Here is a 25892-nt window from a genome sequence, read left to right as displayed (position 1 = left end):
ATCCATTATTTCTTTTTTTATGTATTTAGTACAGGGTCTCACTACACACGTTGGACTCAGTGATCATCCTGTTTTTACCTTCCCAATGGCTGGGATTACAGGTGTGTGCCACCACACCCAGTCTTAGAATCCATTATTTCTTTACCAGAGTGGTCTTTCATGTTGCGTATTATTTTCTCCTTAATTTACTCAACTGTTTGTATCTTCTTTAAGCACATTGATCATTTTACTAACTTATTCAGCTGTTTATTTGTGTCTTCTTGATGTCATGTATTGTCTTAACCATTACTTCTTTTTTAATTTTTTGAAAGATCTATGGAATCAGTTTTGGGGAAGTAGGACTGTGAATATAGCTCAGCAGTACAGTGCCTGCCTGCCAAGCACGAGGTGCTGAGTTTGATTCCCAGTACCAAAAAAAAAAAAAAAAAAAATTGGGGGGAGATTATGAACTTTTGGTGGTATTTTATGCCTTGTTTTCTCATTATTTTTGTGTTCTTGTGTTAAAGTTTGAAGATTGGTTAAAGTAGATGTCTCATAGTTTTATCAGTTTAGAGAATAGTTTTCTCTTTGTGATGTTCTCGTTAGGCTGTGGGTGTTACACATTGCCTTTTAAAACTATATTTCTATTCTTTTTTGTTTGTTTGTTTGTTTGGCAGAACCAGGGATTGAACTCAGGCTCTTGTACTAGGGGCAAGCGCTTATTCTACTGAGCCATCTCCCCGCCCCCCCCCTTTTTTCAAACATGGCTGTCTCAATAGTTTTCTTACTATGACATTTCTAAAGGTTTTGGTTTTTTTGTTTTTTGGGTTTTTTGTCTTTTTGAGACAGAGTCTCACTGTGTACTTCAGGCTGGCTCAAACTCATGGTAACCCACCTGCCTCAGTCTCTCAAGTACTAGGATTACAGGCATGTCCCACCATGCCCAGCTTCTAAAATATTATTATCTCAGTTTTGTTTGAGATTATTTTTCTCCAGTTTTGCCATTGGTTCAGTGGCCAACTTGATGCTTTGACAAATACATTACATATATATAAAAGAACTTTGCCTAGATAGATGTAACCATATTAAGAACAACCAATCTTAAAGACCTTATTTCTGTATACCTTGAAATCTTTTTGCCTTATATTTAATTAGCTACATAAGCTAAAAGGAATACTTATGGAAATAGGAAGGGAAGCATTTTTGAGAACACTAGGCAGTACTGTTGAATGCTGTTAGATTAGAGAGGATAGAGACTTAGAAAAAGCCTTATTTTATCAAATAATTCATTGCAAGGTAACTTACCTGGAATACTTTTGGCACTGGGAATACAGCAGTACAGGAAGTATAAACAGAAAATGTACAGGGGGCGGGGGGGGGATGATCTATGATAACCCTAAAGTCTAGAATCATCAAAGACATTAAAATTATGATTGATAAGGAAGATAGGAACCAGATAACAGTAACCTAGTGACTGGAGAAGGACAAAGAGAAAGACTTTCCATGTCAACTACTGTTTTTTTTTTTTTGTTTGTTTGTTTGTTTGTTTGTTTTGTGGAACTGGGGATTGAACTCAGGCCTTTGTGCTTGCCAGGCAAGTGCTTATTCTACTGAGCCATCTCCCAGACCCTCAGCTACTCTTTAAAAAAAAAAGTTTTTAAGTTAAAAATGTAAAAGATTAGCTCAGCAGATTAAAGCACCTGCAAGCAGGCACAGGGGCCAGGGGTTCAATCCCTAGGCCTGCCTGCCAGCCCCATCCCTGGGACCCGCTGAGACAGCTATTGAGACTGGGTGTTGTGGCACGCGCCTGTATTCCCAGCTCTTGGGAGGCTGTAAACAGGCGGATCACTATGAGTCCAATTTACACAGTGAAACCCTGAACACCCTGTAGAACCTTCTCTAAAATGCAAAAAAAGCACCTGCTTGGGCAATCTCAAGACAGGCATAAGGGACCACAGTTTAATCCCCAACTCCATGCTGCACGAGACCCATCCTTAAGGCAGCCCGAGCCAGCCAAAAAAATGTGAAAGATGAAATCGAAAATATTTTCAAGAACATAAATGGAAGTACCTGCTTGTATAGTAAATCATGATTTTTATAAAGTTTCATATATATATATATATATATATGTCTTTTTTTCCAAACTACTGATTTGAATGATTATAATACAGTGTTCTTTTGCCTTGTAGCCATCCAATGAAAAACTGAAATGCCCAGAACTACCACCATTTCCATCATGTTTGTCTACGATACACTTTGTTATATTTGTAGTGGTACAAACAGTGTTATTCATTGGTTATATCATGTATAGGTAAGTCTTTTGATGAAATTCATCGTATTTTTTCTTCATTCAGTTTGAAATAGTCTGTCAAGTAGTGTATGATCACAGTAGAACTTCTAATACCTATGAAATTAGTTTTACAGTCTATTTCAGTTCATTCTGAGAGTTCATGTGTAGAATATATACTTACCTTAGTAATATTTCAAAAGGCTTTGATATTTCTTTTTTGGCTTTGATATTTTAATGTTAAGCAATCTTTTTTTTTTTTTTAATAAAGCTAAGTAAAAAATCGAACTTTCAATTTTTCTCGTTTTAGGACTCAACAGGAAGCAGCTGCCAAGAAATTCTTTTGACCACCACTTTCATATGTGTCAATCATGTATGTATGTACAAAATGCTTTTTGAGGGAATTTAAGTATTTAAATTGCTTCATAGTCTAAATTATTAATTTTGTATAAAAACTGTTGAAATGTTGACTTTCAGGAAGAATAAACATTAAAAAAAAGGAAAACAACATGTAAATTTGTTGATAGCACATAAACCTGTTTAAATTTCAGTCCATAGATTGCAATCACTAAACAGAATATTAAGAAGTAAAATCTTACATAATAGAAAACAAGGGACACCCCCTAGATGTGAGTGTTACCCTAAGTCTCCTGTATTAGAGATTTCTGGAGTTTTTTTGTTTGTTTGTTTATTGCAGTACCGGGGATTGAACTCAGGACCTTGCACTTGCCAGGCAAGCGCATATTCTACTGAGCTATCTCCCTGGCCCAGATTTTTTTATTTAAAATAAACACTTTTGCTTTCATGCTTCCCAGTATATGAGGTCAAATTATGAGCTCCCTGTTACATGTATTTCATAACCAGAGTCTCTCTTTAGGGGTCAGAGGTTCCTACTGTAAGACCAGTCCTGCAGTCCTTTGGTCTTAAAACATCTCCCTCTGGAATCAAAGAATATTTTGTCTGAGAGCTTTAGGATGTAAATAATAGGCTTCAGAATATTTAATGAAATGCTGTATTTCACATTTAAAGAAATTTGGGGGAAAATTAAGAGCTGCTTTTTGCATAAAAATCAGGTACTTTGCCTGGCAATATATGTATTTCATGGTGGCCCATATTTTTATTGTCTTTGTTCCAATTTGGTGTCAGGTAATATTGTGAAAATATTTTTCTATTAATATTTTTAGTTTAAGGACTTTATCTCTCCCATTTTGTCCAACATGTAATTCAGCTCAGATTTTGTGTCCTGAAGATAACTTCAAATTCACAAAACCTACCCACTACATTCATTCTGATTTATATTGTTCCATGTAATGAAGGGTTTTTAACTAGTTGTGTACCCTTTTAAATCAAGGAGCTTGTTTAAGTAGCAGTTTTCAGATTTTTGGAGGGAAAATTTTAAAAATAGCATATATACTTCTGACTTCTTCCTTTTAATATTGGAACTAAGAATGCTGTGAAGCACTTGTTAGTACCCTTAACCATGAAATGGTAAAGGTGGAAAGAAAATTTTATAGTCTTTGTACATAGTTCTAGGTATTAGAGAAACCATGTATAAATGACATTTTAAAGTAGTTTAATTTTTGTTCTCACAGCTTCTATAGATGTACGTTTCCTGGCTTGTCTTTCATTTGTCATATTACCCAGAATAATACTGTTTCAAAAAAGTACTGTTGAATTCTTCCAAGCATTCCTAATTTTACATCAAATGTCATTTACAAATTGGGCTAGTGACCTAAAATCTGATGAAGAATTTTGCATATGGCATTACTAATGAAAATTGTGTGTGCACTCTCATGTTGCTTTTTATATTTTTACCGTAGAACTCTGAGAGAGAATACACTAATAAGTCACTTCAGCATATAAAATGCTCCTTTCACACTTCTCCTTTGTAGTGTTAACATTTTGAAATTCATGTTTCAGAGACATCATCATCACAGAATTTACTCATGTTCCATGAAAAATATTAATAACTGCAGAAGAATGTTTTAAGTTATAGACTATGACACTTGGGAAATCCTCTTGAGATAAAAGGCTGCCAAATCCAGTATTATAAAGTCCATGGCCACTCGTGGCTGAACAGTAAAGGAGTACCAGACCTATGCAGTGTACATTTTTCAGGCTAAAATGCAAGGGGAATCAATTATTCTGATCATTCCTAAGACAAGTGGAGATGGCTATTATGAAAAATCATGAACATGAATCTTTATCTTTTTTTTTTTACTAATGAATTTAATTTGTTTAAAATCGCTCAGTGAAATAGTTTATTCAGAATGTTTAATTTTATTTGAAATTAGTTGTTTTCCTCAAAATCATTAACTGAATAGCTTGTTTCAGTGGAAAAATATGTCACTGCCAGAATTCTTTCACTTCTCTACTCTTGTATAATTGAATTTCCTCACTTCTTTCACACCAGCAAGTATTTTACAGGTGCCTTGGACTAAACATTTATTTTAAATTTTCGATATAAGTCATTGTGTTTATGATGCCGCTTTAAAGAAGAGAATGCAATTACATAATGACTAACACTATGTACCTATTTTGTATTCTAATTATTTGAATATTTATCCAGCTTGAAACTTTAAAGTCACAGAATAGCCAATACGTTTGTTATATAGTAAAGACATATCAGTTTTCTCAAAGTATGATCTGTGGACCGTCTGAGGCATGGGATGCTTGTTCAGAATACAGAGTCCTGGGCCCCCTGTAAGCCCCTTGCATCAAAACTATGGCAGGGCTTCAGGGCATCAGTGTTCAGCAGTACCACCAAGGTCTCAGAGCATACTAGAGACTGAGAACCACCAAGGTCAGGGATGAAAAAGAAACACAAACGAAACCCAGAAATATTGTTGGCTTTAAAGCTAAGAACATAGTGTAATATTTTTATTATCAATGAAATTAGCAAATGTGCACTGATTCTTTTATACTCACCATTTATGTACTGTTCCTCTTAATTAGAACTCTTGATTCCTTCTCAACTGTTAACTAAATCCAGGTTGTTGCTTTTAGCTCTTGGTACGTTTGCTAGCTTTTAAGCCTAACAAAATCATCCTTGGATCATGGTCAGGCCATGAGGTGTCCCACCGTGAAGCCTACCTGCTAATGTGCTGTGCTTTCCTGATTATGGTTGTGGTGACAATTTATCTCAGACAGCTGTACTTTTTTGATAACTTGGGGAAACAAATTACTTGAATAAAGGATTGCTGCTTTGCAAAGTTATAATCTTTGTGAAGAACATAAGTAAAAATTGTGAATATTAAGATGTGATTATCTTTTCCTTTTCATGTCATTATTGAGGGGAGATAGTGAACAAATTATTATATTGGGCATTTTTTCTTTATAAGATCTAGTGAAAAATCAGCTCTTGCCACTTTTTGGATTCATATGTTGCCTGCTTGATATATTTCTTTTCTGATATTACTTAAAATTTTAAAAAGTTTTCTATTGATTGTCAATTTCAATTGGGTAATATTTTGTCAGGTTTTTTTTCTGATTGTTATTTGATGCTAGCTGGAATTCAAAAAATAACATTGACCTTACTTAAATAAAGAAATATTTTAGTAAGTTTGCTTTTTCCTTTATTGATCCCAGATAATAAACACCTACTTATTTTCCAAGTGGGCCCTGATTTGTGGTAGATTTCATCTGTGATCTGCACTCTGCCTTAGGTGTCTGGTTGTCCTGCCTCCTGTGGATTCTACTCCAGGAAAAGTAATAGGAGGTAGAAGTGACAGTGAATAAATGTTTAGCCTTGCTGGTAGTGAGACGTACATACTAATTAAGATAATGTATGCCTTTAAAAACTACTAGCAAAAAATTAGTGAATGTAGAACTCTTAGTTACTACTAGTTAGTGCCACCTTAAAAATCTTTTTTTTTTTTTTTTTTTTTTTTTTTGTAAATACTATTTAACCAAATGATAATACTTTGGGATCAGACAAATCTGATTTTGACTGTTGGTTCTGCCACTTACTAAAAGTAGCCTTTAGTGTCATATGATTGTTAGCATTGTAAGAGAAAGTCTTTATAAAGTGTTTTCAAATAATAGTGTACTAAATTAGTGGACCCTCAACTATAAACACAAGAGGCAAATAAGGTTTCAGTACATAAGTGAGTTAGAAGCCATGGGGAAATGTAAAGCAGGAAGCCTGCAGGCTGGGAAGAGATATGACCTTGGTCCTGGGAAGACAAGAAGCTGGAGCTGAGACAGTGGATAAAGGGAAGACTGGTAAGTTGCCTGTTCAGTGTAGTGGAATAGTACCTTTTCTCTACACTCTGAAAACTTGGAGAAGATACATGCTTCTTTACCTGTGTTATGGGCAGAAGACAAAATTCCCTGCAAGAAAGTGAAGGTTTATGCTTTGTGCTATTTCAGCTTCCAGACAGCATGTATGGTGTGGAATTTTCCATGCCCAAAACTACAAATTAGTTCTGGTCTGGTGAAATGCAGGAAGTGGCCAGACAAAAGCATTCTTAACAATAATTCCACAACAAAAGTACAGCCAACAGCCGTAAGACAGCCAGTGCTCTAAAAATTATATGCCAAATAAAAGTGAAAGAGTGACAGTAGACATAAATAAAAAATTTAACATGTCCAGGAATCTGGGATAATCGTACAATGACAAAGACTACTGTAATACATATACTTAAAATGACCGAAGCTTATAAAAGCCTGGAAATTGTAAGAACTGGAACACTGAAAAATAGACCGATTAGAGTTCTAAAGAGCCAAACCACGGGGGGGGGGGGGGGGGAAAAATTTCGCCACCAGCTTGGACATAGCTGAAAAGGTGATTTTTTAGAATTGAAAAAGTACAGAATGTAACACAAAGTAAGACAGAGAATTTGCACTAAGTTGGCAGTGCAGAGATACATCTAGCAGGGGTTCTAGAAGGAATGTTGAGAATCGTGGAAAATCTGTGGAGAAGTACAGATGACAGTTCTCAGAATTGATGCACAGATGCTCATTAGAAGAATCCTGAGTCTAAAGCCTGTGGGTGTGAGGACCAAGTCATGAAGCATGTGTGGATACCAATGAGCTGAGCAGGTAAAGGGGGCTGGCTTCATGAGAACCTACTCCACATAGATGAGGTGACAGGAAAAAAACCCAAGCTGAGGACCAGTATCACTTATACGAGAACCTGTGAACATTTCTTTTATGCTAGAGAATGAACAGGATAGTAATGGTTGAATCCCAGGGCCCTAGAGGCTATTTTAAAGAGCTTGGATTTCATCTACAATGCAATGAGAGACTATGATGTTTTAAGCAGATAGAGAATATTTGCATTTCAGATATTAGTCTCTGTTTCATGGAGAATGGATGGGAGGAAGAATCCTTTAGACAGACTAGATACACTGCTCCCAGAGGAAAACGGTAGTCTAGAGAAAGGCTACACACTGAGAACTGGAAAGTAGAAATTTATGAAAATGGACATAAAAATTGCAATGTCTTCACCCACTTAGATTGCTATACAGTATCATCTATTAGGCAGTTCATAAACAAAAAAATTATTTCTCACAGTTGTGGAAGACAAAGCCTGAGGTTAAATCATTGAGAGATTTGGTGTCTGCTAAGAGCTTGTTTCCTAGCTAGCTGTCTTTTCCCTTGTCCTCATGGCTAAAAGGACAAAGGGTCTGCCTTGTTTATGGCACAAATCTCACTCATGAACATTCTACCCTTACAACCTAGTCAGCCTCAAAAGCCCCCACTTCCTAATATAGTCACCTCAGGTTAGGATTTGTGTGTGTGTGTGTGTGTGTGTGTGTGTGTGTGAGAGAGAGAGAGAGAGAGAGAGAGAGAGAGGGGAAGGGTCTCACTACTAGATTGGACTTGTAGTGATTGCCCTGTTGACTTGTAGTGATCCACCTGTTTACAGCCTCCCAAGTGCTGGGATTGACAGGTGCACACCACCATGCCCAGTCTCAATTGCCGTCTCAGTATGCCCCAGGTTCAGCACCGGCATGGCAGGCCTGGGGATCGAACCCCTAGCCCCTGTGCCTGGTTGCAGGTGCTTTAATCTGCAGAGCTATGTGGCCAGCCCTCAGGATTTTAACGTGAATTTTCGGGCAGCACAGACATTCAGAATAGCAAACATCTGACAATTTGATGGGGCAAGGAATGAAAGGGAAGAATGTAGGATACTTTGTTTCTGGCTTAGAGAGTTAGGAGGTGATAGCATGCCCTAAAATAAGGAGCACAAGAAGGGTAGGAGTTGAAGGAAAGAACAAATGGAGTCATACTTGGCCATGGGTTTTGACATAACTCCGAGTGAAAATGGTCAGGAGGCTTGGAGTCAGGATAGGTCCATGCCTTAATTAGCTGTAAGATGGGGTGATTATGTGAGATAACACACAGCATATCTTGAACAGAGCTCAGAATAAAAATACTGTGGCCAGTAAACATCTGCTAATCAATAGAACTAGAGTCAGGAGACTGAAACACTACTGGCGTTTTGGCTCTATCTGCTCATGCAGTGTTAACAAAAGTCAGTGTTGAGAATGCTTTTAGTTTCTTAGGCTCCTACAAGTCCAGCTGGCTGCCTGGTGAACTACCACGTGGCATCTGCGCTCTCTTTTTTTTTTTTTCCCTGCTGAATCCCTTTTATTTCCTTTGGATGCTGCTGCCCTGGTGACCACATAGCCCTTTGCGGCTGGGTGTGCTGGGTGTTCCATCACACAACAGGTCCCACCGTTGCTCTTGGATGTAATAAGTCTTCCTGTCTCCGCAGCCACTCTGCCATCTGGATCAGGCACCCTTACAGCTGCTGTTGCCTGCAGCACCAGTGGAGGCCTTCAGGAACCAGTCTGGTGGGTGCACATGCATGTACATAAGGTATCCTCGTGATCATGGAGCTAAGAAGTCCCTTGATGTCCAGTTTAAACAGGACCCAGAAGAATCATCAGTGTAGTTCAAAGACATGAAAGCAAGAGAGCCAATAGTATAGATTCCATCTTATTCTGAAGGCCTGAGAACCAGGAGTACCATGAGCAGAATATTAGTGTTCCAGCTCAAGTAATCAGAAAATTCACCCTGTGACTTTTTTTTTTTTTTTTTTTTTTTTTTTAAGACAAGGTCTTGTCATGTAGCTCATTCTAGCCCTGAACTTGTGTAGTCAGCTAGCCTCAAACTCGTGGCAATCCTCCTGCCTCAGCTTTCCCAAATGCTGGGATTACAGGCATATGCCACCAGGTTGTTTCCTATAGCTTTTTATGGGGCCCTGGCCCTTGCTCAGTTCTTTAAGTGGCTGCTTCCCCAAAGCTGTCAGGCTCAGGTGGCTGTGGTTCGATCCCCACAACTCAAGCCAGCCAAACCTGCCCTGAAGGCATTTGGAGCAAAAAAAAAATTCTGCCTATAGCTTTTTATCCAGGCTTTGACAAATTAGATGAAGCTCACCCATGTTGAGAAGGGTCATGTACTTTACTCAGTATACCAATTTAAAGGCTAATCTCTTCCCAAAATATTCTCATAGACACATCAGAAATAACATTTACCCTGACGTGACCTAGTGAAGTTAGCACAAAATAACCATCACAGGTGGTGAAATGGAGAACACAGGCCAAATGGAGATCAACTTTCTTGTACCTGCATGTTACTTTCTACTGAAGTACATAAAGCAGTGATGGGTGGGCCCAAGTTTGTAGAAAGAACAGTTGTTAACGTTAATTACAGTCCATCTCTGTAGGAGTTACAATGAATTAACCGGTCTGTGCCAGAATAAATCTAAATGAAGATACGATGTTCAAGCTATCTCATGACTCCGAGAACTAAGATTTTCTGAAGAAAAGCTCACGTGACCCTGGTTGAATTTTCTCCCAAGAGTCTCCTTAGTACTTCACACAAGATAGACCAATTGTCTGCTACCCCATTTGTTATGCTTTTCCAGATATGTCTGAGCTCCAAGCATGGTAAACAGGAAATTAGTCTCTCAGTCCATCTTGCCCTGTCACAAAGAACCAACGTGGAGTTTTGCAACCATATCATAGAGGCCAGTATGCCCTATTGAAAATAACAACTGAGTTTAAAACCACCTCACCAGCAGCCTAGCTGACCTGTAATAGGATTCAGAATAAAATATAGTGTGACCACACAGAGAAGTGTTATCTGTAATCTAATGTAGACCACCCAGAGCGTTAGCAACAGAAACACTTAAGGGATTTTGAAGCAATCAGGCATTACATTGCTGAATATAGTAGAAGATTGGAATGATGAACCAGGGATATATTTTCTAAAAACAGTCTCTTTGGGAGAAAAAGTATTGAGATGTGCTGGGCACCAGTAGTATCCCAAATGATCTCAGATAACAGCTACAGATGGTGTGGAACAGGATCTTAAGTCCTATATGTCAATGAAAATTCTGTTGTGATTGGCAAATCTGTTTGCATAGCTGGTATGTAACCTTGGGTTTGTGTCTACAAACCTATTAGGCAGTCCTCTAGAAATAAAATAACCATGCTATTAGGCCATTTCAGTACAGTTCATTAATTATGTATTTCCATAATGCAAAACACCATTTCTCCAGTAGGGTATTCTGATTAGGACTATGTTGTTTATTTGTAGTTTCTATAATGGTCCTTCTAGTTCCCAGGGACTTTTCATTTTATACCACAGCTTCCCAAAGTCAGGATATAGGTGGAAAACCCATCCAGTGTATCTTATCTTTGAGTCATCTTCACACTTAAGACCTGGTAACCATATTTTCCTGCCACTTCTGCTGACCTTCATGAAGTTTAGCTACTGGCTGCTTCCAGGCTGCTGTTGTGCTGTCTACTAAGAGGATAACAACTGAGCCAGCACAGACTAATAGCCTTGCTTTCCTTCTGGAAGGACAAAAGAGAAATGAAACCACAAACCAACATTTATAGATACAAAATTAAGCTTTAATGTGAAAAGAAAAATCCTAGGTGAAGGATCTAAATAAATTTATGCTGTTTGATGTGATCTTTCCAAAATTCAGTTCCACTAATGAGATTATTGCTTCTCTTGTAAATTCGTTAGGTCACATACCATCAAATCATTCAAAGTGAAGGCTGGTGAGATAGCTCAGCAGACTTAAGTGCCTGCTTAGGCAAGCGCAGGGGCTGGAGTTCAATGCCTGGCACCACATGCCATGCTGGCCCTGCCCCCAGGTAATTCTCCAAATGTCCCTATGTGCCCAGATACATTTTTTTTTAATGCACTACTGCAGATAAAACATAGTTCTCCATGAACAATTACACCCTTAGCCCATTTTGTATTCTGAGACAGGGTCTTGCTGAGTTGCCCAGGCTGTGTTCAAACTTGGATCCTCTTGCTTCAACTTCCCAGAGTACTGAGATTATAGGTGTGTGCCACCAGACCCAGCCCAAGTAGCCCTATGATTACCTCCATTAAAAAATTGTTTAAAATTACGCTATTTGACCATAGGAATCAAAGGTTGCTATCATTCATTCTTTTTGCTCTAAGATTGCTATCAATTATTTATGATTTGCAAGCATAATTCTCAGAGGTAAGGAAACAAAAGAGAACAAAATTGCACTGGCCTCTCAGGATGCTTACATTCTGATAGAGCAGATGGAAAATGAACACTTGCATCAATAATATCATTTCAGGTAGAGTTAATTGTGAAAGAAAACAGCAGGACAGATGAACAGAGAGTGTGGGGAGGTGGAGACAAGGTATTTTAGCATAGTCAGGGCATTCCTTAAGGAGGTGAATTGGAACAGTGTCCTAAATTGAGGGTAAGGAAACTGAAAATATGGGGGACCTGCAAGGCTCTGTGAGGACAAAGGTGGCAATGAATGAGCTTTGTACAAGGGACAATAAGGATGTCACTGATCAGAGTAGACTAGGCTAGGGGAAGGTGGCAGATGAGATTGGCAGGTCAGCAAGGGCCAAATAATATAAGGCATCAGGCCATAGAAAGGAGCAGGTGGGGAGCCATGGGGTGGCCGCCAATACTAATTGTACCATCCCATAGTTCTTAATTCCTCTAGCTGGAAGAATGGAAGATTTTGCAAACATTCGACAAAGATTTGACACACAGCAGCAAATACTAGAGAAGCAAACATATCTTAAGACATTTTTATTCTCAATAGAATTATCTATTGGGATACAAGGAAGACTGATTTAATACAGTGAAGAAGTCCTGACTTTAATGCCATCTTCTTAGAAACCTCTGTGCCATGAGAGCCAAGTGGAGGAAGAAGCAAATGTGCAGACTGAAGCATAAAAAAAGAAAGATGAGACAGAGGTCTAAGTAAAATAGCTCGTATACCCATGGAGAACAGAAATAAAGAATGCTGGAGGCTGACAACACTGGTGCAAGTTTTGGGCTGCATGCTGTCTAGAATGTCTCAATGAATTGGAGCTTCATTGCCATCTGATCGCCAAGACCACCTGAAAGAGAAATCCACCTGGTTCAAACTAAGCAGTCCCCTGGTTTTTTGCCCTGGGCGTGTGGCATTCTGGACTACTTCTGTTCTCACTTTGGCTGAGTGTAAAGCATGCACAATAAGTCATCTCTTCTGTGTTAGCTGAAGACAAAAAAAGAAAAAAAAAAAAGTCCCGGGGACCATTCTAGTTTCACACTTCCAATCTCTGCCTAAGAGTCTCTGTAATGCCTCTCATCTCTTCCCTAGAAAGGCATAGAAAAGGACTGGCCAGGGAAATGCTGCTTTACAGACTTGGTCTGGAATTTAGAACTGACACTCTTGCTAATAGGATTTCCTAATACTCAATTAAATGGAATTTTAATAATTACTTTTTTAATAAATCCAAATAATTATTACAATGGAATGAATTTTCATTTTTGTTGTTTTGTGTTCTTTAGGGAAGAGTACTACTTCTGATTCAGACCCTGCAAATCCAGTTAGTTGGCTAACAGTGTAACTTTGGGATTTCACTTTCAGACCAAAACCATACCAGAGGATGACTTCGGCAGGTCCTCCTATTTTTTGGAAAATAAAAGTATTTTTTTAATGGCATGAAATACTTGTGGAATGTTTCTAAAGGAGAATTCCGCATGCTATAGTGAGAAAACAAGAAACAACAGGAATCTAGGACTTCACAGTCTATAAAATGCTATAAGACCATAAATAATAACATCCCTCCATGGAGATGAAATACAAGTGTGGTTTAGAGATAATGTTGTTGTTTTTGTGTATTTAGTATGGGGTCTACACAGATCAGACTTGTAGTGAATTGCCTGTTTTCAGCCTTCCAAGCCCTGGAATTACAGGTGTGTGTCACCACACCCAGTCTCAGTTGCTACCTCAGCATGCCCTGAGGGCGGGGCCAGCACAGCACTCTGGGGATCAAACCCTGGTCCCTGTGCCTGCCTAAGCAGGCAGTTTAGTCCACTGAGTTATCTGGCCAGCTCTAGAAATAATGTTTTGAATGTGCTAAGTTTTAAATAACTCACCCTACAGTGACAGTAAAGATAAGTATCAACATACATTCTCAATCAGAAAGTTTGTATTTATCTTTTTTAGTCTTTCCTACTGGGGTCATTTTAGCATCACTTTATTTATTTTTTTTAGAATTTTTTTTTTAATTTTTTTTTTATTTATTTGAGAGAGAGAGAGAGAGAGAGAGAGAGAGAGAGAGAGAGAGAGTGTGGTGTGTGTGTGGCCAGCTCAGCCCACCAGGGGGCGGGGCTGGCTGGCATGTGGTGCTGGGGGATTGAACCGCGGTCCCTGTGCTTTGCTAAGCTTGTTCCAAGTAGGTGCTTTAGACCACTGAGCCATCTCTCCAGCCCCTAGCATCACTTTAAATAGATTAGTAAAAGCAGAACGCAAACCTTAAATATATACAGCAGGTTACAAATAAGTTGCAGTTCTTCCCTCCCACGCCTTCCTCTCCTGGAAAGCTTTAATTAAAAACACATCAGTGTAGATTAAAGTCTTAGCCATACTCAATTCTTACCTTGACCTGAAGAAGCCACACCAGAGAGAACATACTGCGTTATAAACACTGTCAAGTTATATCCAGCTGTACATGGGAGCTTAAATAGAGCACCCAGGAAGTGGACTGTAAAGGAAAAAGTGACCCAGAGCAGATTGCTGACTTGACTCCCATGAGTATCAACTCTGGCTCAGAGCCTTGGAAGTGTCAGGCACGCCCTTTCCCGGTGGATGAGTGACATTTCTGTGCAGGACAGGCCTGATGAGAAGGCCCCAAGCTTGCCCAGTAGTCCTATTTGCTTGGGTTATGAATGTTTGTGTGGGTATGGACGATCATCAGTAAAGTGGGACAAAATTCAAGAAAACCAAAAAGCAAATCCTTGCACTGTACTGTAAATCCAATGAGATAAAATATGGATCAAAAGGATTATTTTTGCTTACAGCTTAATGAAGCATTCTGTATTTCGAGTCTCACTGGACTCAGTTTCAACAGGATCATGTGCCCAACAGCTGGAATTTGGAAATTCAGCAACATCTGTGTAATCAGCCAGCTCTGATTAAAGTGAAACAAGACTCTTGGTGAAGGCATGCTGCATTTACAATTTAAAATTTGGGTGGTAAGGTATAGTTCAGTGGCAGAACTCTTGCCTAGGAGGAACTAAGGCACTAAATTCAATCCTCAGCACTGCCAAGAAAAAAAAAATGATTTTAGAAAGGGGTAGGTAGAAAGGAAAAGAGAATACAAGTTGTTTCCTCCCTGTGAAATTAGCTGAGTGTTTGAATCAAGAAGGCGGTCAGTTGCATCTGATGGTGCGCTTTAGTAATCGGAACCATCTGCCTCTATACTAAGGCATTCACTAGCCTAATCCAGCTTACGGCCGACAAACCACTCTTCTCATCATGCCCTTAAATAGAGGAGGCTGTGCAAAATCCCTTGCTGCTCCATGTACTGCTGTTGCTGAGGATATTTGGAGGTTTTGTCTTGGGTTTGTTTGATTTCAGGTGTATTTTGTTTTCAGATTTTACCCGTTTTAGTTGTAGTCTTCCAGGGCAGAGACAATGGCTTTCTTTGTAAAGAATATGATAAGTAACCAGGTAAAGAATTTAGGATTTGGAGGTGGGACAGAGGAGAAAAAAGAAGAAGGAGGCACATCCGACCCAGCAGCAGCTCAAGGGATGACTAGAGAGGAGTATGAAGAATACCAGAAGCAAATGATCGAGGAGAAGTGAGTACCACACTGCGTGTCCCCTGGAAAGCAAGGGAAACCCAGTCTTGACATACCTTCGCCGGCCACCAAGCTTATTGCCCTGTGGTTTTTAGGCGGCTTTCCCTCTGACTGACTGTCCCTAACCCCCGGAAATTTTACTTGGGTAGAGTAAATGATTCTGTACCATCTGTGAGTGCTATGTGCTATTTTTATGAATGGAAGTGAAAAATACAAATTAATCTGTATGTTGCTCTTAAAGCACTTTAACATTTCCTGGCCAAGGTGTGTTTTAATTGGCCTCAATTTAATTGTTCAAACAAAAAATGATAAATATAACTATCTTTGTAGTCTTTCTTAAATTCACCTTCCTACCAAATAGGAAGTTTTCAAATCATAAGAATTCAAACTTTCTACCTAAAACATACAATGCAACCTCCTTGATTTTGCATAAAAAAGTATAAAACACAACGTGACATTTTGTCATACACTTAGTTATTAGACTATAAAAATTTTGTGGATTGCTTATTGCAAAATATTAGCACACAGAAAAATAGAATAGCATTATGCATGCCCCAAAATACTGATCACATAAAGTCAACAGTAAATAGCATGCCATAACTGCATTGTAAGTGTCAATTACAGTTGTCATGGTACTTCCTCCTAAATATTTCAGTCCTCTACCTCTAAAAATAAGGGTATTTTCCTGGCTATATGAAATATAATAAAAGTAAAATATAGCTACTGTAGCACTGATGGACTATGAATAGCACCAATGATAATGTGTCACTATTCAAAGACTGATAATATGTGTAATTTTAAATGGAATTAAGTCTTTATTTAATAACAAAGTTAAAGTGCCAACATACCCTTTAAATGTTCATCATACATTGTAAAAATGAGGCTGTTTTGCTAAGGAACAATTATATAATAGTTGCCCAAGTCTTATCGCTAAGATGATTATAGGTGAAAAAGGTTAATGACCTGGAGGAAACTCAGAAATACAAAACCTACATTTAGTGGAAACTTTGCCTTTTGTGTTTTCTGAAAGAAATCATGGCTTCTAAGCTACCCAGAATGCATTTTGCTTGGTTTTGCTGTAAGTTCAGTTAAGAAAAAGAAAGAAAGAAAGAAAGAAAGAAAGAAAGAAAGAAAGAAAGAAAGAAAGAAAGAGAAAATGTAAGTGGGAAAATGATTTTGGCGCTAAGATAAAGTTTTGGCAAAGAAAGCAATATTCCTTGAGTAGTGGTCTGCTTTGCCTATAGCATATAAAGGCTAAGCTGGAAGAGAAAAACAAGTATAATGAAGAAAAAGTAGAAGATCATCATAAACTTTCAGTTCAAGCAAGCTAATGAAAATGGTCAGAGGGCTGGGGAGATAGCTCAGTAGGATAAGCGCTTGCCTGGCAAGTGCAAGAGCCTGAGTTCAATCCTGGTTCCGAAAAAAAGAGGTCAGAAATTCAGATTATATACATGATCACACAAAATGTCATTTAATATGCCCATACAATAAATCACAGACACTTGTTCAGTGTCTTTGCTTTTCTTAATTTTGTGTATAGACACCTGAAAGTCAAGATAGTTAAATGGAGTGGTTGATTAGTAGACTGGGATGTCTGTGAACTGATTGGCTTTTTCTGTATGTGCATGAGAATATTACAAATTTATTTAGTCTCCTAATTTAAGGAGCAGCAGTGGCACCTGCTCTTGGCAATAGAGAGGACCTCTCACCCATGACCTCAATTTTTAGGATCTTTATTACCTAGATTGTGCTATGAAGAAGTAAGGATCCAAAATGCCTGCTGGTCCCAAGTGTAGAGACAGCTATGTAGATAGTGCAGTATATATAATCAAAACAAATATTAGCAAATAGGAGCCTCTAAATCTACCTTGTGATTTTTAGAAAAGTAATGGGATTGGCTCTACTAATTGTAAATGAAAAAAACTACCTAACAATGCCCTCTATTTGAGTAGAAACCAGCCCCATATTCAACAGCACAACTAGTTTTTCTCAGTTATTTCTAAGCTACATCTGGATGGTGGAATCTGTGTGGCATTAGGATTGACAATGAATTTACAGTTATTTCATTTTCAGCAAAGATAACAAAATACAAATAGGGATTGAAAAGTCAGTTCAACAAATAGTACTGAAATAACTGAAAAGCATCCAACTTTTACCTCTATTGTACATCACACCCAATAACTATGGGCATCGTACACCTAACTGTAAAAGCTGACACTATACAACTTCTAGAACAGAAGACTATTTTGGCAACTAGTAAGTGAAGGTTTATTGTGTCTCAGGAATAATTATAAGGTTTTAGTTTAATAGATTAGATTCTATCAAAATAAAAAAAAGTTTTTTGCATCAAAGGTATTGAGTAAATAAGACACAGACTGAGAGAATTTATTTATTTATTTATTTATTTATTTATTTATTTAGTGGAGCCAGGGATTGAACTCAGGCCCTTGTGCTTGCCAGGCAAGCACTTATTCAACTGAACTGTCTCCCTGGCCCCACTGAGAGAAAATATTTGCAAAACATATGTCTGTAAAAGGACTGGGATCTGGGACATAAAGATTTGCAACTCAATAATAAAGAAAAAGAGCTAATTGATTGAACAGAACTTCACAAGTTTACACATGTAGCAAATTAGTTCATGCAAAAAAAAAAAAAAAAGCTCATTAATATCTTTAGTCCTCAAGGAAACCAAAAAACTTTTTAAAACATGGTAAGTTGCCACTATACATCAGAATGGATAAAATTAAACAGATGCAAAGTATCAAAGGTTAACAAAAGAACCAAAGGTTGACTCAAATGTGAAACCACTAGAACTCTTGTCCTATTTATAGAAATGTAAGATAGCATAATCACTTTAGGAAATGGTCCAACTATTTCTTATAAGACTAAACATACTCAACTAAATTACCCAACAACCCAACACATCTCATGCCTAGATATTTACCTAAAAGAAACAAAAATACATGTCCATAATATGATTTGTTCAAGAATGTCCATAGGAATTTCATTTGCCATTACCCCAAATGGCCAGTAATTCAGGTGTATATCACCAGCAGAATGAATATGTGATGTTATATTTGTACATAAAATACTACCCAAGAGAAAAGGAAATACACTAGTGATAAAACTTGAATCTGAAAGTTTTCTATGGAGAGTTTTATAAGCCTTACATAAGAGAATATAATATATATGATTCTATTTACATGAAGTTCTAGAACAAACAAAAACTAATCCCTAGTGGAGAAAGGATGGTAACTGCCCTATAACTGGAGGAGGGTTTAATCAAGAATGAGAAAGACAGTTCTTGGGAGGCTGTAAACAGGTGGATCACTATGAGTCCGATCTAGTGGTGAGACCCTAAACACCCTGTAAACCCTTCCCTAAAATACAAAAAAGAAAAAAAAAATGAGAATGAGGGAATTTTATCAGGTGAAAATAATGTTTCATATCTTTATACGGATTTAGGTTACATAAATGTGGACTTTTTAGAGCATTGTATGCAAATTTTGCCTCAAAAAGAAACAGGAACCATAAATAAATAATGCTATGCAAATTGACATGTTTAGGGGAAATGTACTGATTTCTACAATTTTAAAATACACCAAAAATGAAGATAGATAGTGTTCACTTTGGCAGCGCATATAACTAAAATTGGAACAATACAGAGAAGATAAATAATAGGAAACAGGGATGTAGACTTTGTAGAGCTGGGAAGAGACTAGAGATGGGAAGACAGGCAGGAGCAGAGAGGACAAGGGGAAATCAAAACTATTATAATAAGGGACCAGTGTTCAATCCCGGGTCCCACATGCTGCGCCAGCCCCACCTCCAGTGCACACTGTGCTGGCAACAGAGTCCGGGCAGGCATGGTGGTGCACCCCTATAATCCCAGCACTGGGGAGGCTGAAAACAGGATCACTATGATTTTGAGCTGTGTAGTGAGACCCTGTACCAAATACACAAATTAAAAAAGAAAATTATTATGATGCAATGTGTATATTACTAATTTCCCAAGATGAATGCACTTAGTATGTATTGTGAATGCATACCAATACATTCTATAAGATAGATAAAATGAATAGATGACAAGTGATAAAAATATATATGAGATGTGAATTATAGAATCTAGATGATGGGACTTTGTAAAATTCTCTCAACTTTTTTATATATTTGAAAGTTTTTCTAACATAATGGGATGAGGAAGGACCTGCTTCTTGCTTATAGCACAGACTGTTACCCTTGTGAGCAAGTCACTTTATCCTATTTTCCTCTCAAAACTACAAGGCTCAACCCAGACTAGATATTGTACAGATGGAACTGAATTCAGAGAGCATCTGAATCCAGGATCCAATAGTTCCATCCGATTGCTCACTTCTTTGCAGTCAGCATTCTGTGTAACTGTTAAGATTATTTTAAAACTTGGGATGAGGCAATAGCCAATTTTGATAAGAAAATGGGATTTATTTAAATATAAACAATATTTTATCCAAATAAGCTTCACCCAACACAAGAGCAGAAACCCCCCAGGCCTAGTGTGGAGCCAGAAGGCTGTTGAGAATCCACTCGCATTTTTCCCATCATGCCTTGCTTCTAGTCTGCAGGGTGACCTTGTTCTTTCCTCAGCAGCCAGCTCTCTTTTCTGTGCTCTGTTGCCCAGATCACCTGGCCAAAGGAGAATTGCAGCCAAGGCTGTCAGGTTCACCTGCTGCAGTTCCAGCCACCCTTCCAGTCTGTCTCAGTCTCAATCCCAAATTCCAAAGCAGATTTAATTGGCCCAGTTTGGACCAACCCAAAGCAGGGGGCAAAGCCACATGTACAAATGTAGCGGCCAGTAGTACACTTTTGTGGGCCACTGGGAGTGGAAGCAGTTTCCTTAAGCTTTGCACGCATCCCCAGAGATGTGTGCCTTTGTCTGGGGTATCATGAGCAAGGGAATGTGTTTCTAACTGGAGTAGTCATGAGCCCAAGTAAGTGATCCACAGAGTGGTATCCCAGTACAGCATTAGGGGAGGGAATCTACCTTGTTTCAGAATACTTTCTCGTAACTGGGAATGGAATCCTGCCTAAATTGGAGTTGGTGACAATGAAGGGAAACAGCTATTTAAAAAATAATAATAATATTATCACCCCCTTCAAGTAGTACATAGTGGTTATAACAGAGTAATTGGTTTCCCTGTGGTATTTTCATAAATGCATATAATAAACCTTCATCAAACCCAAGGGAAACTATATTAAATCCCCAAATATCATGGGCCTCCAAAGGATGCCCTGCTGCTGGATACAATAGGTAGCACCCTTTTTTCTTTGCTAAGAATTACTCAGGAAGCTTTTTAGAAATGTAGCTTCCTCTCGCCTGTTCCCGGGGTTCTGGCCCAGCAGAACTGACCTCTGCCCAGGAAGCTGTTTTTGTTGCAAGCAATTCTGAGGCTGCTGGTTTTATACCACACAGTCCATGGGTAGCTTTGTTAGGAGTCATAGCCCTGCCTCTCCAGTTACATCACAAAGAGATGCAGTCCCACGTTGTCTTTGGGGCTCAGGTATGCATTAAGCAATGAGGTAGAGTGATGGAAGAGCAGACATTTAGGATATCATGAGAAAATTCTACATTTCCTAGGTGTCTGCTGGCAACAGGAGCTGAGTGTGTCCCAGGACCCTGCTTCTCTGAACAGTGGCCAGAATGCCCTGAATCACCATGTTCTTATGATCCTTTATTCTTTAACTTTTAGGATGGAAAGAGATGCTGCATTTACACAAAAAAAGGCTGAGAGGGCATGCCTCAGAGTCCACCTCAGGGAAAAGTACAGGCTCCCCAAGGTAAGCTGTTCTGAGCATAGACATGCCTCATCATTTCTTCATCAACAAAAAACGAGCTGGGGAGATAGTTCTTGTAGTCTAAATGCCTGTCTGGCAACTGCAAGAGCCAGCCATGGAAACCAGGTATCATGGTGCACTCTTGTAATCCCAGTGCCGAGGAAGCTGAGACAGAAGGATCCCTAGGAGTCTGAGCTGGGTAGCAAGATCCTGTACCAAATAAATAAATAAATAAATAAATAAATATTGAAAACATTTTAAATATATAAATATTTATATATTTAACAGGAAATGTTTGAATATCAGCAAAGGCTGGTGCATGTGAATATGTATATGTCATAATTTGCATATTTGATATGGCAAATAGAGCATTGAGCTGGGAGTTCATAAAAGTTAGACTCCAATCATTCAGTCTCTATAAAATCCCATTACTACTGAAAAAATGAAGTCAATATCTATGGATGGCATTTTAATGTAAATACATCTAAAGAATACAAAAATTCTATACACACACAATGGGGATAATCATGATAGCTGACATTAGTTGAGCTCTATCTTGGTGCCAACTGCTGTACTTTACATATATTAATTCATTTGGCTTCTTCTTAACCTTTGTGTTATAGCAGAAGAAGTAGAGCTAAGTAAATACCTTCCTTCTATAAGCCACACAGCCAAAAAGGCAAACCCCAGGGTCTTAACTACCATTATATTCTATTTCTATTTAAAAGAGATGGTCAATTGCTTATTTGGGGAGATGACATTGCAGTGATAATTGTCACCCAGTAGTATCATATCCAAGTCAGAGCTGGTGGCAGGATGGCCTTCTATGGATTATGGTCTATAGCTAGGTACCTGCTGGGAAGATGCATGGACATGATTCTAATGCCCTTTTCAAGGTCTCATATCCAGCATGACAGAGGGCTGAGCATTCTTCTATTCTGGCTTATTTCTTCTACTGTAATTCCCAGTCATCACCTAGGAGACCACCCAGCTCCTCTAAAAGGTTCTGCCTTCATCTCCTGGGATAGTGTTCAACTTCAATTCTAAGGTGCACCATACTTTAGAGAGCATCTTCCATCTGGATTAGCCAAAGAAAAAGATTCCTCCAAAGTACAACCTCCTCTCGCAAGAATGAGAGACACTTTCAAGTCTGGGTCGTATAGAAAGTGTCACTGTATCAGTACCTTCTCTGGAACCCCATAGATCCTTGGATATGCTGCCTTTTGAAGCTACAAGCACTAACCAATGGGAGAGCCCACTGTCTGTCCAGAGCAGTCTCTGATGAAATCAGTAGCGTTAAAGATCCCCATCCTGTGGGAGAGGTTGATTGTTAAGGCAACCATGGAACACAGAGCTTTCATTGAGAAGAGGAAAATTTACAATAACATTTAAAATAATGTGCAACCAAGGAAATGAAATGGGAAGAATTATTTGCCTCCCCCTCCCCCACTTTTGACTTATGTTACTTTTGTCCACTGTAATTGCATTTTCTCAGAGGGAAGCTCTTCATTCTAATTGTCTAGAGCATTTCCTGAAACTCCTTGACATGTTACTGTATGGGTGGCTATGTGACCATCTGATTTAAGCATCACAAATCCTACTAGGATGAAGCAAAAATCAAACACAAAGAGAGAGACAGACAGATAGACACAGGCACAGACAGACAGACAGACTGCTGGGCATGAATCTTCCAAAAATTGCTCTGTTACCTGTCTATGAGGATCTAAGGAGAACTGGGTTTCAGTTCTGTTTCTACCACTATAACACAGCACAACTTCAGCTGACATTTAAGAAACCATCAGATGGTCTGTTTCCTCATCTACAAAATGAGGACAATAATACCTAACCTCATAGGTAAAGCTCCATCTGAAATGATACAAAGGACCTCATGCAATGCCTGACAAATGGGAAGTGCTCAATAGCGGATAGCTCTGATGTCCAGGTCTTATTTCCTGATGGTAATAACAAAGTGTCTTGGAGACTGGGTGAGTACACTGGTGTGTGTAATCAGTGCAACAACTGGAGGCCCCTGAGACTCAAGAATCTGAGCTTTGATTTTTTTTTTTTCTTCCCTAATGGTGAGCTGGTGGTGTTTCTCATTTCCACACTCTCAGGGGTGAACACCTTTGGGCCTAGCAGAAAAGTTTACACAGAGAAAAAAAAAATTCCTCAAATCTCTGTACCAAGCTATCCTTTAGCCTTTCCAGAAGAAATTATGAAAAGAAAAAATATAGCCATGAAATGTGCAATTTCAAAAATGTTGGTGACTGTATCTGATTGGTTACTGATCCCCAAAGTAAGCTGGGGAAGGAAGATGAAGAAAGTAGGTAAATTAATAGTGGAGGGGAAGAACAGCAGCAAGAATGAGGAAAACATAGACAAGAGACAAGAGCTGGGTCAGGTGAAGGCCTGTTTGCTTGACCCAAAGAACAACAGTAGGGGAGTTCATACCTTTCAAAGTTAGTATCAAGAGATACAAGGTTGCCTGACAACTAATGACTGAATTTGTCCAGGCAGGATGCTTTTCTCAAGACTGTGGTAGTCTGACTTTTTAGGCAATGTGGCCCTCTCTGGCCCTCACACAAGTGACCAGTGTCCTGCTTCAGCTGCTCCCAACAGTACAGCCATGTAGCTTTCTTTGTGTGACTTACCCTTACATGTATGCCCCTTCTGTATCTGCTTCAAATGCATAATACTTTGGGCTCTTTATCTGATTGTTTTCATAGATCTGAAGGAGACTCTGTAGCTCACCTAATAATCTATTGCCACAGCTTCATTTCAGTCTTGAAGAAACTGTAGGCTGGGACAGTTGAGTAGTGGCCAGGCATGGTGGCACTTACCTATAACCCCAGCACTTGGAAGTCTAAAGCAGGAGGACCAGTGCAAGTTTGAGGCCAGGGTGGGCTACTTAGTGAGTTCAAGGCCAGCCTGAACTCATAGTGAGACCCTATCTCAAAAACAAAACAAAACAAACAACAACAAAAATCAGCTAGTGTCCCAGCCACAAAACAATGATTGGAACTCAGGTCTCCCAACCAAAAAAAAAAAATAACAAACAAAAGATTTGAACATCACTCCATGTCCAGAATGTCTTCTCTTTTTACTTTTAGTTTTCAAATGTTGGCAGGCAGTCTTGAACTCCACCTGGCTTAAAACTGCCTAGTAAATATTTGACCAGGCAAGTGCTTATTCTACTGAGCTACCTCCCCGGCCCCTTGCCTAGTAAACATTTGGGACAGCGTGTCCTGTCTCATTATTTCAGCGAGGTGTCATCAAGTCCCACCCGCAGCAGCCAGGGAGCAGCCATTTCCTAGTCAGGTAGTTTGCCATGGGACCATGTGTGAGGGCACAAATTCTGAACACAGTTCAAACACCACCATGAGAATTTTACTTGGAAGCAGTCCACACAACTCATCGTTCACTGGTTGCAGATTTAGTTTCGGATAGGGGCCTCCCTCGGGCATTTTAGTTTATTTTTTTTTTCAAAGTTTTATTGATAAACAGCAATGAGACAGTTTCAAATCATATTATGATTGCTTTTTTTTTTTTTTTTTGAATTGGGGTCTCGCTATGCATTTCAGGCTGGAATAGAATTTACTATATAGCCCAGGTTGGTGTTAAACTCAAGGTGATCCTCCTGCCTCAGCACCCCCAGTGCTGGCATTCCAGGCAAGTGTCAACATGCCTGGTATATAATTTCATTTGGTAAAAACTGATTCTATACACATTTGAAGAATTTCTCCATGGTATAAAAAGTACTAAAAATGTTAACGATACAATTATATGCTTTTGTAAAACATAAGGAAATTCTAATCCAGCATAGTTACCTATGAAAACAGTACTTAAGGGCCAGAGAGATAGCTCAGTGGACTAAGCACCTGCTTAGGCAAGCACAGGGACCAGGGTTCCATCCCCGGCACCACAGCCTTGCTGGGATGGCTGAAAACAGGAGGATCATGAGTTGGAGCTGCATAGTGAGACCTGTACCAAATATATTTTTTAAAAAGTATGTAATAGGAGCTATACAAAGGCAGAGGGAGAGAGCATCAGACAACCGTATGGTATTCCATTATTCCGTTACCAACAGATGTGCCTAACTTCGCAGCTTACAGTAAGGCCCCACACTTGGGAGCCTCTTTTGCTCCTGTGCTGTCACCTGTCACTTACCCCCTGACCCATTTTCCATCCCTACCCCCACCCACCAAGGCTCTAGGCACATCGAGCCTTTGATGGCCCACATAAGGAGAAAGAGCTCTGGGGGACACAAATTTCCCAGGCTAAGATCAGTGCCTAGGTGGCGGCTTCACGTACACAACCGGAACAGCTGGTCTGGTCACTGGATCCTGGTTTGACCTTGGAAGGCCAAGCATAGCAGGACCTAATCCTCGACGCCCCCTGGTGGTTCCCGAAGCTGGGACAGGTCCTGGTGGTAGCAAGTCTAGGATGAGACAAATAAATCTCTGTAGGTGTTTGTTTTTCTCTCAGTGTCCATCCTTTTGTTACACAGGACCAAACTGGAGTTTAGATGTTCCCATGGTACACTGGGAGAGAGCGCTAACCAATCACAGGGGTACAACTGTTCCCCCAGAAACTAGGACCATGAGATTGTTTTTTTTTTTTTTTTTTTTAAATTTTTCAACAAATAATACACTGCATATATTCTTCTTAGTGGTTAATTGCTGTACAAGATGCAGACTTGTGATCCTATTTACA

At 39.0% G+C, this 25892-nt stretch overlaps 2 protein-coding genes across 3 annotated transcripts in view; both read left to right on the top strand.

Moving 5' to 3' along the window:
• Lman1 (lectin, mannose binding 1) overlaps nt 1–5869 on the top strand; it is a 34708-nt gene extending 28839 nt beyond the window's left edge. The window contains exons 12-14 of one of the 2 annotated variants that reach the window (XM_023708199.1): nt 2169–2290; nt 2577–2639; nt 4187–5848. In XM_023708199.1, the coding sequence (XP_023563967.1) occupies nt 2169–2290; nt 2577–2613 (159 nt within the window). In that variant the 3' untranslated portion in view covers nt 2614–2639; nt 4187–5848. Of the gene's footprint in view, nt 1–2168; nt 2291–2576 lie in introns of both variants that reach the window. The other variant, XM_004647910.2, reaches the window with a different exon arrangement.
• Nucleotides 5870–15190: 9321 nt separating this feature from the next.
• The window catches only part of Cplx4 (complexin 4), a 22810-nt gene continuing 12108 nt past the window's right edge, over nt 15191–25892 (top strand). Inside the window, exons 1-2 of the mRNA XM_004647909.1 lie at nt 15191–15368; nt 21095–21182. Of these exons, the coding sequence (XP_004647966.1) occupies nt 15202–15368; nt 21095–21182 (255 nt within the window). The 5' untranslated portion in view covers nt 15191–15201. The remainder of the gene's footprint in view (nt 15369–21094; nt 21183–25892) is intronic.

Source organism: Octodon degus, unplaced genomic scaffold, assembly GCF_000260255.1.
Source record: "Octodon degus isolate 3935 unplaced genomic scaffold, OctDeg1.0 scaffold00339, whole genome shotgun sequence".
NCBI lineage: Eukaryota > Metazoa > Chordata > Mammalia > Rodentia > Octodontidae > Octodon > Octodon degus.
Note: the sequence above shows the minus strand (reverse complement) of the source record. Positions and strands in the feature narration are given on the sequence as shown.